This window comes from Amblyomma mixtum, chromosome 5, assembly GCF_055824585.1.
Source record: "Amblyomma mixtum isolate Tamu chromosome 5, ASM5582458v1, whole genome shotgun sequence".
NCBI classification, from domain to species: Eukaryota; Metazoa; Arthropoda; class Arachnida; order Ixodida; family Ixodidae; genus Amblyomma; species Amblyomma mixtum.
This window is the reverse complement of record NC_143016.1, coordinates 65,528,434-65,543,340: the sequence shown is the minus strand read 5'-3', so window position 1 is coordinate 65,543,340 and position 14,907 is coordinate 65,528,434. Positions and strand designations below refer to the sequence as shown.

At 44.8% G+C, this 14,907-nt stretch overlaps 1 protein-coding gene across 2 annotated transcripts in view; it reads right to left on the bottom strand.

Moving 5' to 3' along the window:
- The window catches only part of gzl (godzilla E3 ubiquitin protein ligase), a 27,520-nt gene extending 12,613 nt beyond the window's left edge, over positions 1–14,907 (bottom strand). For both annotated transcript variants that reach the window (XM_089544881.1, XM_089544882.1), the window contains exons 1-6: positions 14,731–14,907; positions 11,326–11,492; positions 9,297–9,386; positions 8,389–8,514; positions 5,554–5,671; positions 508–604 (exon numbers count right to left, since the gene is read on the bottom strand). In XM_089544881.1, coding sequence (XP_089401007.1) covers positions 508–604; positions 5,554–5,671; positions 8,389–8,514; positions 9,297–9,386; positions 11,326–11,436 — 542 coding nt within the window. In that variant the 5' untranslated portion in view covers positions 11,437–11,492; positions 14,731–14,907. The remainder of the gene's footprint in view (positions 1–507; positions 605–5,553; positions 5,672–8,388; positions 8,515–9,296; positions 9,387–11,325; positions 11,493–14,730) is intronic.

Genomic DNA, 14,907 nt, shown 5'->3' with positions numbered 1-14,907 from the left:
ATACTACCCATGGCTCAGCCAAAACTATTTCTGTATTTCTGACCACATGAAGAAGTCGGCTCCATATTATTCAAGATGGTCATTTGTGTAAAAAAAAAGGTTCACTTATTTGCTTAAGTACACATACTTCAGACCATGGTTAGTCCAGGCAGGAAGGGCACATCAATACAATGCAAATCACATCAACAAAAAGTACACTATTTGCAACAAATAACATAACGGGAAAATATATCAATACAGTAATACATCAGCTTATAAGAAACAATATGCGGTAACCACCCTTCGATTACATTTCATGTTGCCAGCTATGTATTTGTTACCATGTCTCACAACACTAACACTGCTGTTTAATACCCATGAAAGGCAAAAACAAGCAAAGGAGAGAAAAGCATGCTGGCTATTAGATACCACAGGTCAATATGCCATTCCACACGGCATGCCTATGACTGTATTCAATAAACAAAAATGCATGGCCGGCATTTGTAAGGAGAAAACTGGCACACTTACTCATCTTTGTATGTGTACCGCTTGAGCCGAATCCCACTTTCTTCACTCACGATAACGGCGTAGATATTGAGGTCATCTGTTTCTTTCACACCATTTGCTGATGCATAAAAGAAAACAGAAGATAGTTGCAAAAAAACTGTTCAAAACCAGCTGCAGCTGCTTGCTATGCAAGGCATATCAACAGTGAGATGCAGCATAACAAAAATTTTTCAAATAAGAAAGAAATAGTCTACCTTGCTACCTAGAGTAGCTGCACGTGCGAAATGCTTGCTGTAGCACCCTACCACCATCTGGACAACCCAAGGAAACTTAAAGGTCTACTCGAACAAAACTTTTAGCGAAGCTGACAGCGAGTGACATGAAACATGTAACAAAAGTAATTTTGGAGAAATAATTGCGGAGTATGGTTTAAACTTAAAGAATGCTTAAAGGTGCACTGAAGAGGATTCTGAACATGTCTTTTTGCCACGGGAACTCGATCCACACATTCTTAGCATTCTTAGAAACAGTGACTTATTGCCCTGTGTGGCCGATTTCCCCAATTAAAACGAATTAACGTCCGGCTCCCGCCTTTTTTTTTTTTTTAATTCTGCCTCGTACGGTGGGCGGGGTCGACCAACGCGTGGAGCGCCTTTCACCCAGTCCCGTGGAGGCTTTGCTTTCGCTTTATTTTGTTTTTTAGGTTTCCATGAATAAATAGTTTCATTCGCAGATAATATAGCCGCAAAATAAGCCCGAAGAAATAAAAATACGGGCGGACTATTTGCTACTACGGACTACTAGGTATTACTCCGCCGATGGCAGAGCGGCAAGCCGCCACGGGACTCGGTGAAAGGCGCTCCACGCGTTGGTAGACTCCGCCCACCGTACGAGGCAGAATTAAAAAAAAAGGCGGGAGCCGGACGTTAGTTCGATTTTATTGGGGAAATCGGCCACACAGGGCAGTAAATCGCAGTTTCTAAGAAAGCTCGGAACATGTAGATCGAGTTCCCGCGGCAAAAAGACAAGTTCAGATTCCTCTTCAGTGCACCTTTAAGACGCACCAAAGCATTACACAGTTAACCAGCCACACGGATATGACATGCATATGAGAATCTCCTTCACTTGCTGCAAGGCCTACTGCTGCCTTTCACTCCATGCTGCCTTGTTTGGAAGCAGTGTTTGAAAGTGTCAGATGTTTATGTAGCAGCCGCCTTTCTTGCAGGAACGCTTATGCACAAATATAAGCACGTACAGTGAGCAGCAAAAGTTAACAGGGTGCATGTGCTAGGGAAAAAATTTACTACAGCCCTGCCTAGCAACCCAGTCGCCGAGTGTTGATACCAGCAAACGGAGCATGCATTTCCTGTCATATATGCAGGCAAAGCAGGTGATTAGACTGCGTGATGGCGCCAACGTAAATTTCGACGCGAGAGCGTTAAGGATCCTGTTCAGCGGAAAACCGGGTGGCAGTGGCATGAGGCAAAAATTCCCAGTGAAGCAAAGCAGGTGGCTAATCTGCTGCCTAGGTCACGTGACCTCATGACATCATCACAACCTGCTCATTGTGGCAGGTGGCAACCTGTCCATTGGATTGTGAGTTAACTGCCCACTGTTAAAATAATGACCGGTCACAAGAGGTCGCTCAGAAGAGCAAACCGAGTCTCACAAGCCCCATCGGGCACTGTGGTGGAAACAGCCACCTGCTGGGGCAGTACAAGGACTCCCCGCGATCTATGAATGCAAAGTAGAGAATGAACATGTCTGCGAAGTGATACCCAGAGGACCCCAGGCCACTGCAGGGACCCCACTAGTGCTATCGCTTCATGCCCTTAAAGGTGCACTGAAGAGGAATCTGAACTTGTCTTTTTGCCACGGGAACTCAATCTACACGTTCCGAGCTTTCTTAGAAACATTGATTTATTGCCCTGTGTGGCCGATTTCCGTAATTAAATCGAATTAACGTCCGGCTCCCGCCTTTTTTTAAATTCTCCCGCGTGCGGTGGGGGGGTCGACCAACGCGTGGAGCGCCTTTCACCCAGTCCCGTGGCGGCTTGCCGCTCTGCCATCGGCGGAGTAATACCTAGTAGTCCGTAGTAGCAAATAGTCTGCGCATATTTTTATTTCTGTGGGCTTATTTTGCGGCTATATTATCTGCGAATGAAACTATTTATTCATGGAAACCTAAAAAACGAAAAGCGAAAGCAAAGCCTCCACGGAGCTGGCTGAAAGGCACTTCACGCGTTGGTCGACTTCGCCCACCGTACGCGGAGAATTAAAAAAAAAACATAGGCGAGAGCCGGACGTTAATTAGATTTAATTAGGGAAATCGGCCACAGAGGGCAATAAGTCGCAGCTTCTAAGAATGCTAGGAACGTGTAGATCAAGTTCCCGCGGCAAAAACACAAGTTCAGAATCCTCTTCAGTACACCTTTAAGGCAGAGCTCAAGTGTCTACTCAAGATATTAAGGCAAAAGCCTTTAATGGCTCATACTCGCGGCCATGACTGTCTCTCCGTCCGTTACACCTGAAGTGAGTCAACTAGTTATTACTAGTCACAAGTCATGACTAGTTAGTCATTAACCAGTCATGACTAGTTATAGTCACTAACCAATTAGTTATGAATAACTAGTCATTAACCAGCCATCAAATAATTAGTCATGACTAGTTAGTCAATAGCCAATCATGACTACCATATATTGCCGCGCATAAGTCGATGTTTTTTTTTTTTAAATGTCCTTCCAAAGTTGGGGGGTCGACTTATAATCGCAGTCGACGTATATGCTGAGTCTTAAAGTCGGCCTATATGCGGGGTCAAAAGTAATTTCGACCAAGTCGCGGATAATATTATGCCCCGTGCGCTCGTAATTACATAATAGTTGTCAGACAAGGTGCGAAAGTGTATCTGCTTAAAAAAACTTGAATTTAATTGAGATATGCACCAAAGGTTTGTTTTAATACGATAGCAACTTGTTATCGACAAACCAGCGGCAGCAGTGGCTCATAAGATGATGATCACGACTATGTCCACACAAGCGACGACGAGTCAGAGATATCTCGTGAACAAGTAAATGTTTCTTTATGACTCGGCCTTCTGAAAAACTTTTTGGGCGAGCTAGGACCGCAGGGTGTGGCAACGTCGACCTAAATTCCGAGTCTAACTTTTTTTTGCCCAAAGGGGGCCGCGAGTTGGGGGGTCGACTTAAAATCAGCAATATACGGTAGTTAGTCATGGGTCATGACGAATTATTTATGACTAGCCAATCCAATTCACCCCACAGCCATCTCGTGTGTGCCTACGGCCGTGCAGCCAAAGTTTCGTGGAAAGGCTTTAGCTTCACGCACTTTAGATTGCCAAAGTGCCGCCTGAATCTTTTTCCCCGCATGCCCGAGTCCTGTAAAACTTTTCTTCTGATTTTACATGCAATTGTAGATGTTCTGTTTGAAACCCACAGCAGCAAGCATAAAATCATGTTTTCTCGGCACATCTACAAAACGTAGTTAAGCTTCATGTATGCCGTATTCAGCAATGTTCTGTACATCTCTTTTTGAGGCAGTTTATACCTGTTGCATCTTTCCTGCACTCTCATTTCTGAATTTCTACTCACATACAAAATAACTGCACTAACGCACTGGAACAGGCAGCCATGGGGCATTGGAAAATTGCAACATGCTGCACAATATTCTTAACGTTATGCCATTCCAGTAAAGCTGCAGCCAACAGTAATGTCTGCTGGACTACAGAACACAAAATGCATTGAAAGTGTCATCACACGACTGCAAATCAAGTAGCAAAACCTATGGCACTGAAAACAACATCTTATTTGGTCAAAACCAAATATTTTCGCTTCACAAAAAAAAAGGACAACGTGGCACACACAGGCAAGAGGACAAGCACCTCATCTTCACAAACCGAACTGTGGCATTTGTTTTACTATTTTTTGTCGTACAAAACATAAATGTGCTTCCTTTAATTTTAACTTTTATCAGCAAAGGTGCCACCCGCCATTTGTCTTTTTTTGGCTGCTGCCCCTATTCTTTTCTTTGAGATGTGGTTTTCATGTTGAATACCTAAGCATCCAGTGCTTATTACCCAACTTCGCACCAATCCAACAATCAGAAAACATTAGGGCACTACTGCCCACCACCGACTTTTCCAACAAGCTTTTTGCTAAGATCAACTGTCTATAACATAGCTGGCCGGCATGACTTACTTCGGGAAGCAAGATTGCTGACGTATCTATGTGCAAACATGCTGCATTGCAACGCGGTTGAAATTGCTGGTTCTATTGCATGCACACTGGCAACAGCTTTGATATAGTCACTACACGAATTGACAAGCTTGCTACAACATTGACGTAATCAGCTGAAGAGAAGCCTTATCCAAAATAACTGATGCTTCAACACAATGAATCAACAACAACAAAAAAAAGTCCCTGGATGTCACACAAACGATACAGTCCCTATATCAGCATATGTTCACACTGCAAATGTACAGCACTAATTTACAACGCAGCCCGCCTCAGTTTCCGCTAATGGCACTGGAAGGCACCCAAGGGTAATCAAGGCATACAAACAGGAGCAAGAACACATACAACGCCTTTTTTGTGAAGCACGTTTTAGTAGCTAATGACCATATATGGCCTGCTTTGTGTTATGACTTGATGTTTCTTGTCACTAAAATGAGCAATTCGTCAGCAACAAAAAGCAGCAGTCAATGCACATGACAAGCAGAAGCATTTCACATGTATGGACCAGCTTTGAATTGTGTGAAGCGGTACGCATGCCACAAAAAATTTAATTCAAGTTAACTGACTGCACTACACCTTACATCACTTCTAAGCATTAACTAGAGCTCCTGCAGATGTCCTCTATGGCTTGACCACCAGTGAAATTTCTACTCTTCTATGTCAAGTTTTGGAATATTGGCTAAGACTATTCTGCAGGCCTAGGGATGGACGGATGCTCAGCTTCATTGCAACGCTTTGTCTTAGCATAACCGAATTCATCTTGCAAGAACCAAGAACCGCACGCTTGGTACATAAAGAAACACTGAAAGAGCTGTACCTCTGACAGGGTAGTACTTCGGCTCTGGAGTAATGTGGGTCTCAAAAGGACCACTGTTGTGAGCCTTGCGGTCATAGATTACAGCAACGTCATATCCCGCTTCTTGGGCAAAGCGTGCCTGAAAGTAAAAAGTAGGAGTGTAGGACATTTGTAAGTGACTTCAATACTAATGCATGGCCACAGGTCCCTTGAAAAATATCCCTTCCTCTCAATAAGCTATGCATAAACAAAGAGAAACCACTTAAGACACAGTTTCATACAAGCACATATGTTCATAATCAAATAACTGAAATGTAAAGTCCTGCCTTGCAGTGCAAGCAGATGCCCACTAAGTGAAACTGTATGCCTGCTATATTCCCCTACCAACCCCAATTCAATAAACAAAAACAACTAAGCCTAAAAACTTGATGGGGCCTGGAGTGCACAAGGTTGCAAACCATAAACTGTTTTCGGGTTATTTACAAGTGTGAGAATTTAGTACCGAGAGCTGTTGCCCCATTAATATTTTCATGGTAAACAACAAAGACCATTGAAATGAAATCCCCTAGCTCCATCTTATTTCTCTTTCCAGTAGGCACAGACTTCCTTAGATTACCTGATGCTACTGTTAAACAGAAGCAAGTTTTTTCGCAGCATAAGAAGACTCAAGCCATACTGGTCAAGAATGTATGGCCCATTAATAGACCCTTTAGAATATTCAGTCTGGCAACTCGGCAGGCATCATCATCAGCAACTTTCGTCGGCGTCGTGCGCCATATTTTGGGCACCTTTGGCTGGAAGACGCGCAGCTATAGCGCTCTGCACGGCCTTTGCACTAGTTTCCACCTTGTGGCATGTCTGGTTGCGTTTGTGAAAGCGATGGCGGAAAATTTGCAGTGGTCGAGGGACCTGACTGTCATCCCGGGCGGATTTTCGGAAAGGCTTTTGGACTCCTATCGTCCGGCCGCACCTCTCAGCGAAGCTACAAGCCGGTATCACTGCGATCCGTCGACAGTGCGCGTTGCCGTGTCACCCTGCAGGTCGAATCTACTGTCGATAAAGGAGGGCTAACAACACTTGGACCGGACTCGACTACGAGCAGGCGCACTGCAGGGCGAAATGCGCGTGGATCCGGATACGGGCGCTCGATCAGCGATCTAGGCCTAGCGACGACTAGGGCAGTCGGGGACCAGCGCGCAGTTCGTCGCCCGGCGTTGCCGCAGGCGGTGTCGTTGCCGAAAGCTCCACTCTAGCACAGACATGCTGTCGTTGCTAGAATCTAGCAAGCATCCTTTCTGGTAGCATGGCTGTTTTGTATTTTCTTGTGCGAACGTGAAGTAAGCTGAGCCTGCCGGCCGGCCAGCCTTGATCCCCTGCCGGCGTCATAAAAACGAGCTAATGAGTGTTCTCGACGTAAATAATAAACCCTGTGATAGGGAAATGAGAAAATATATCATTTTTCTGGGTCATTGGTCAATACCGAGTTGCTGGTAAAAGTGACAACTGTGGTACGAGCGAATTTGTTGCGAGAACCGCCTCGAAGCTGCCGCTGGCCCGACGCTGGGGTCCGGCTCGACTGGCGCCCGCTAGCTCCGCTGCTGAAGGCGCCGTAGAAATTGACCATACTATTATTTTATTGTGAGATTATGCTGTTGACAGCAAAGCGGAGTGAAGAATAGGCCTTCAATTATAGCGCAGGCGACTTCCGAAGCGCCGGCCCCTGCCGTTTCGATGCGAAGCAGGCTATAGGCCTAGCGACGACCACGGCAGACAGGCAGCCGCAGAGCTCTTCGCCCGGAGCGCCCGCGAGCGGTGCCGTTGCCCAAAGCCCGCAACATCAGCTGGCATGCTTTGTCGCCGCTGGCAGTCTTTCTGATAACAAGGCGATGCCGTCTTTTCTTGCAATATTTGTACACCAAGCCAAGCAGCGCTCGGGCACTGCTGCGCTGCGGCGAAGTGCGACACCGGTTGTGGGCGGAGCTTGGGTAGAGCGAGCCAGCAGTGCTTGCCGCTGCGTGTGTCCCTGCTTGCTGTGGTGTGGCAGTTCGGAAGCGGCGCGACGGACGTGTTGCCGGACATGTGTCTCCTGCCTTAGCCAGAGTGCACAGGCCCTGACCGAACGAAAACACACAGCTGCTGCTGCTGCATTCCGCCTATGTCGCCGTCGTTTGCTGCATGTTCGCAACGGAGAGAACGACGGCGCTCCTCGCCGCGCCGCATCGTCGTGCTCTTTTTCGCGCACACGGAACTCTCTACGAATGGACGTGGATGCTTGAAAATCCAAAACAAGCGCGTTTGAGCTACGTTTTGATTTTGTGACGCGCCGAAACAGTCGCCAGCATCGGAATGCATGTCCTCGAGTGCGCCGAAGGTGGCACCTTTATTTTTTGTGCTCACTATACAGCGGAGCGGCTACACGGTAGAAGGAACTTTTCGCTGCTCTTTCAATACTTATATCATTTATTTTAATGTGAAAACGAACAGGTCACGGACGAGACGAAAGAAGCATGCAGCTACTCCATGCGCTCCGTGCTCTGGTAACACAGCTTGTTTCCGTGCGCGTCTCTTCACCGCGCTGGCTGCAGAAAGGCACACAGCAGCATGCCGGCATCGCGACTATAGCTTGGTGCAGAGAGCCAATGTCAAGGAACATGGCTAGGACACAGAAACAATAAAATTGCGCTTGTTGTGGCTTCGCCGGGCGCGCGTACTTTTCAATCTGGCCCGAGCGCATACCGGCAGGCGTATGCCCAAGTAATGGCGGAGGCATCGCGGTTTGCGCACCACACACCAGATGGCGCTGAATTTTCGAAAGGGTCTATTACTCTTCCCTGTTAAACAAAATGTTGCACTTACTTTGTCTGCCAGCCCACATTCAAACCTTGCAATGAGGACAAACCAGGCAAAACTGTCATTTGATGGAAATGGTGGAGGTGTAATTGGTTGACATGCTGCCAAAGGAGATGCTATAGTGAGCAAGCCCTGCAAGCAAGGAAAATTAAAACTCCAGTCAGCATAACATGAAATAAAATGACATGGCCTGAGAATAAAAAACATGGTTTGGCAGCAAAGAAATTCTATGAACGTTTGAGTTTCCAAATGCCAAATCAGCCATGTTGGCTACAAGGCAACCACAATGGAGGACTTCTGATTAATTTCTACCGCTTAGTGTTCCTTAACATGCACCAAAACCTTAGTGCACAGATCCTCTTGCATCCCGCCTTTAATTGTGGCTCCCGCAGGTGAGAGCAAACCCATGAATAGCAGCGGAGCCACTGCAACACATCAGCACTTCCTCAAAAGCTTCCCCGCCTAAAACACTAGGATAGCATAGCACAGTCACCTAAAAAATCACCATTACCCCCAATGAGTGTGCCAAGTACCCAATGTGTAAAACTATAGAGAAGTGCACCCCTTTACGCAAGCGCTTTCCCTGGTTCACATCTCAGTTGTGCTATAATGAAGTTATAACACAGAATAAAACCCTTAATCTTCATCTTTACGTCATCACTCAGCATCTAAAAAACTCATTTAGTATTACATGACTAAAGATTCAACAAAAACAGCAACCTCGTTTAAAAATAGGGCCTAGATGGGAAGTGGGGTTGTACTAGAAAGTACTCTCAGCATAACTCCACTCAATGCTAGTTATCTTACTTGCTTTCGTGAAGTGACAACCTACCATAAAACGTAAACACGCCCCAATATTAAATGGACTAATGAGAGGTGTGTGCTGAAGCAACGTTTCAGGTACAGGCACTTACAGGAACTCCTTCATCAGGTACCATAGCCGAGAAGCTCAGCTCTTGGTCAAAGATGTGTTTCAGCCCTGGTGTGGAGTTACTATGTGGTATCTGAAAACAGATGAAAAATTTAGGCACACAATACTTCGTGTCATTACACATCATGTGACCAATTTTTTCCAAACTAGGTTTCTCCTAAAAACCACAGCACAAAACAAATTAAAACAATGGCTGGCGGTTTAGCATCGCTAAACAAGAAATATTGTGTAGAAGCAGTATTTGCAGCTGGACACCACTTCCAGGTATACCTGAAAGCGCGACTGAGGTGTCCACTGACTCAGGGAGCCAGTTATGCGTCTTCAACTTTTTCATAGTCAATTCCAATTTTGTCTCATGTACACCGGTGGCCTATGCACCAGTGCCCACAGCAATGCTGTCAATGCCAAAGCTTACTGCTCTAGCGCAGTGTTTCTATCACAACATTGCCCACGCTAACGCATGCAGCGTTCATCTCTCTGTCACTACCACCACATAGCTCCAAGCGGCAATATTAGTTTGATAGTAGTATTAGCTGACGACGAAGACGATGCGCAATGCACACCAAGAAAGTGAGTTGCAGTTTAACATGAGGCCCGTTCGGCTGCAGCAATAGCCTAGCGCTCTCTCATAGTGGCAACGAAGCTGATCTGCTCACACCACCATGGGTTCGAATCCCAGTCGCGGATATTTATATGATTTATTTTTATTTATTTATTTCACTTGGCACAGACATCGCAAGATCTCAGGGTTTACCCATCAGAATAGTACTTTCAGACAAAAAACATAGAAACATCCCCCTATGTTTTCCTTGTTTTCTTGGTTTCCGCTGGCTTCCTTATACATTGAGCACTCTCCAGGCAGACATAACATATGTCTATATCCACAACTTCACATATTCTTATAAGTGTCTGAAAACTACAAATTAAAGAAATGACAGCAGACAGCATGAGGCAAACAGCATGAAGCATAGGAGTGAAACGCCAAGCGTGCTCAATTCTGCTGCCTTTCAACCACAGCTTACTGCAGTTTAACAAATGGAACAGCACTGACACTTTTGCCAGCTTCTTCCATCCTTCAGCGCTTTTGCCATAGGCATAGGTACTGCAGTCATCGCAGCGTTATAATAAGTTGCACCCTAAGTAAAGACTAACTTGTTGTAGTCGACATTCACCATAAAAAGCAGACGCAGAAATGCTCAGTACAAACAAATGCATCATCAGCCGATGCCTAAATGTGGAAATAAGAACAGTGCTGCAGTGTTCGAATGTGGTAAAGTGTGCCAAAGTATAAACATAAGCATCTTGACCTGTCGCCCTAAGCGGCATTAAATATGGAGTGGAAGAATTGCGAGCAGGCCTACAATTCACCTCATCTCAAGAACAATTCTCAACTGACTGGTTTTCCTGGCACTGCAAGCTATGATACTCTTCTTCCCAGCATCTGTACAACACAAGAAAGCACCTTCTGACCACACCTGCTGCCTCGGTGCTTTTCTGTGTCATTGTTTTCGCTGCCCCATCACAGCATGACCCAATCCACTATCTTTGTTTCTGGAACGCAGCTGCATTGGCATCAGCACACATGGACTGAAATAATGCGTCTGACAGCATCAACCTATGTCATGTAGCCTCACGCAGTTGTTTCACCTGTAAATGGTATGGCACTGGATCTGTTTTTAGCTTTGCTTCAGCATTAGGTCACCCAATGGAAAAGCATGCCAAACCGATCTACTTTGTTGCATACAGTGACTTGCTCAATCGGGGGTTCACTGTGACAAGGTTCAAATGCCAGCACCTCCTTTGTACATGAGCCATGATGCACAACAAAAAACTAAGAAAGCCACAGAACCACTTCAAATTGATAAATACGACACTGCCAAATAATACTCACACTACTTCAAACTATATTTCTAAGTTACATGCATGTATTTGTGTGGCCCCTATGTGGCCGCTTTACATAATGGACCGCACCCAGTGCACCTTTCTAGTACAGATGCAAGGAATCCACTTACAACGACAATTTCAGCGGCCACCAGTGTCGCGTGAAAAAGCGCCGCGAGGCTGATGATGCTGTAGACATAGAGAATGGTGATGTGGTATGGCATTCTGCGGTGAGGAAACATTACACCGTCAGCACAAGTGGATCAGCTTGCCGTTGCCGTCGTCGCATCGGAGAGTCCTGCACAAGGTAAGACCCGGACTGTTGTAAAGGCACAGCAACCCTATCACCCACAATAAAGATAAGGCCGAGAAAACCTTGAAACAAAAAAACTGCCTTGTTACTTTATCACTGTTTGTTTGTTTGTTTTTTTAATTTTACTCGTCCTTCAGCTCTGCTATGGAAACACATAAGTCTGGACTGTAACCAGCAAGTAAAGTGCGTGAATGGTCAGTAAAAAGCTTTGCCCAAATGGAACACAGTACTTGTCTAATCTTTACTGTTCCTGACTGTCTCCATTTCCTTGCCATGTGACCCTGCAATGCACTTGAAACTTTCAGAAGCGTGAACTCATCAACAACAAAATATTTATCATTCAATTCACATTCAAGCCTCCTTGTTAAATGAGCAGCATATTCTTAAGAAGCATACCATAGCTATGAACATTTATGCTTGAATAGCAGGCAGTTGCTAAATTCGCTATCTCCATCACAACTGAGGCAGGCTTAAGTTTTCTATTTCCAATTCATGACACTTGGGCATGAACTAAAGCATCCAGTAAACAAATACCACAAGCAGTCTTCCTTTACTGTACTACTTAGTTCCAGCACTACACAGCTGAAATTTATTTATTTATTTATTTATTGATACTGCAGGCCAATAAACTGGCCCTAGCAGGAGGGGCAATACAGTAAAAAGTGTGACAATGCAAAACAACAACAAACACTAACGAAAAATAATGCTGGATGTAGCAGTGTTACTCAATGAATACATTCTGGAACCAGCACAATAACTAATGTACAACCATGTGCTGCCAATGAATTGCAACGCCACCCACCAAAGTATTACTGACTGGAGGCCATAAGCTACAAATCTAAAATACTTCAGAGGCTGCCATGGCTTCAATAGCTTTAGGAGAAACAGCTTGGATGCAAAAAATGAAAAAGGAAGCGGGAGGATTTTACAGAGAACCTATTTACTACCTTACGAGAAAACACTTGCATTGATATTTCCTTCATTCTTGTTGGATCTGATGCGTATTCCTGCATGAACGATGAGGTACTGAGCTAAACATGCCCAGTTGCACAAACAAGCCATTGGGCTCATGCATAAATAAGCACTGTGTTCTATCCGATGTTTCACGTGCAGGCTGGTTAGTACTACCGTTTTTCCTGCCCTATGTGCAGACTGCAGTGTAAGCATGCTCCACAGATCTTTGTATTATAAGCTGAATAGGGAAAACCTTATTGACATATCATTATTCATTGTCATTGGTCATAGTTGTAATACTGCTACGAACAACACTGCACAGTATGAAAGCTTTCAAAGCTGCTTCTGATTTTGCATAAAAATGCGCAAAGCCACAACGGTGAAAGAACTTCAAGGAACCGTTTATAGAAATAATCTGGAAGTCCCCAGAAGGATTAAAAAGAGAAAAGGTTTGGTTTGGTTTATGGGGTTTAACGTCCCAAGAAATAGTAACATTTTACGCACTAGACACCTGTCATTTCATTCGGCAGACTGAATCCCAGGGCTTCTTTTGCAGACAAAAATTGTCCAGTTTCTTGGCTCACTTTCTTGCATTATTTTTGTGTGCTTATCCACAGCCGGAACTGAGCAGTAAGGCACTGTAAGCAAGCTTAAAAGTACTTAAGCATTCTTTAGTAAGTTGAAAGACTAGTAAAATATGCTATACTATGCATTTTGGGTAATCAAAATACAACACACCACTGTTCAGCAACATTTCATACTATGCTCTGTTCTAACGTCTGACAACCTTCGTTACTTATCTGCTGTCACCTCTACAAACGAAACAAGCATATAACAACTTCCAAATTTTTTCCCTAAAAAAAAACAAACACAAAACTGGATCAAAATGCCCGCCACCCGATTTTGTTCACATGTCAGCACATGATATGGTACAACACATTTTAGTGCTCTTTGGCAAAACTAGCGTGCTTACAGCAAAAGCAGTCACTACAAGAAAAATGCAAAAAAAATCTAGTAAAGGCTAAACCACAAAAAGCAAGCAAAACGAAATTACTGATCTCCGCCCTTTTCTTTCCATGTCCCAAGTTCTTTAGCACTCTTCACGTATCTTTTATTGTGACTACATCAATGTATTTTGGTGTATGCAACAATACTAAAAATAAATGTGTAATGAGTGTTAAATGCCTCTAACTACACAGCAGTTATCAGCACAGTATTGCGAAATGTGGTATGCTGTATTAAATGCCGCATTTAATTTTTATCCCTTTAACAAGCACACAACATACTACCACTCGCTTTTGCGCGCTCTAAGCTTCAGAGTCGAAAATGCTGATAGTGCGAAAGCTGAGCAACTAGACACGCAAAGAACGGATAGCGCAACAGTGTTTACACGGAAAAGCACCGAAACTCAACCTTTGTGCGCTGTTATAAACTGTTGTAATTATACACTATGACCGACGGCGCGCGTTCGTTATCTCATAGCGAGTAAAAACACGCGCTTTACAATCACTGAAGATAGGCAGAGGAAAGCCAAGTTGGTCACCGCAGCTCAGGGGCGAACAAGGCTCCGATAATGCACCACGGTAGTGAACGCATCTCATTTGAAATGAGTTAACCATAACGTTAATGTTCCATGCGATGAGGCAGTATGAACAGCATTAATGCGATTAACTGGCTAGTGCGACTCGTCGTTCAGTAGGCCTACACACACTCGTTGCATGGGACATCGCGATGCTTTGAATCATTAATCATGCTCGATTCAATCTGAGCGACAATCAGGGCCAAAGAAACGGCGATAAGTTTCGGGTGTCCCACAGGAAACACTTCCGCGTATCACATATACATGCACGAGATGCACGTACTGGTGTCGTAACATTGCAGCTACGGATGCTGCCATGGACCAGCACAGTTGAACATGAATGCGATCATGCCGTGACACACTTCCGCAAAGAGCAAGAATCATGTTAGTTGACACACACCCAACAAATCGCGCAGGGAACCGCGGTAACGCTCGAACATAGGCAAAAGCGCATGAAGCAAACCTGAAAATACGACACACCCCTGAAGGTCTCACTGAACTTAACAATTCACGTCAATGTTGTTAATGACGACACAAAAGGAGAACGAGCCTACAAGCAACTACAGCTGCGAAAACACAATCGACAGTGATGTCTCCAGCGTGATATTTGTTGACGCCTGCTTGGTAGTCCCAAGGCCACTTAGTGAATTAGGCTTAAAAACCATGGATATGAAAATCGTAAGCTCTTACCAAGCGAGTAAACCTCCGTTTGCTAGTCGCATTCGAGCTCTAGTCGAGACAATTCGTACACGATGAGTATTCAGTGCACACACAACGTCAAAAGTGACAAAACCTTTCTTGTAGAGCTCGCACACCAGGAAAAAAAAAACCCGCACACGGGACTAACCACGTGACTGTGTATTGCGT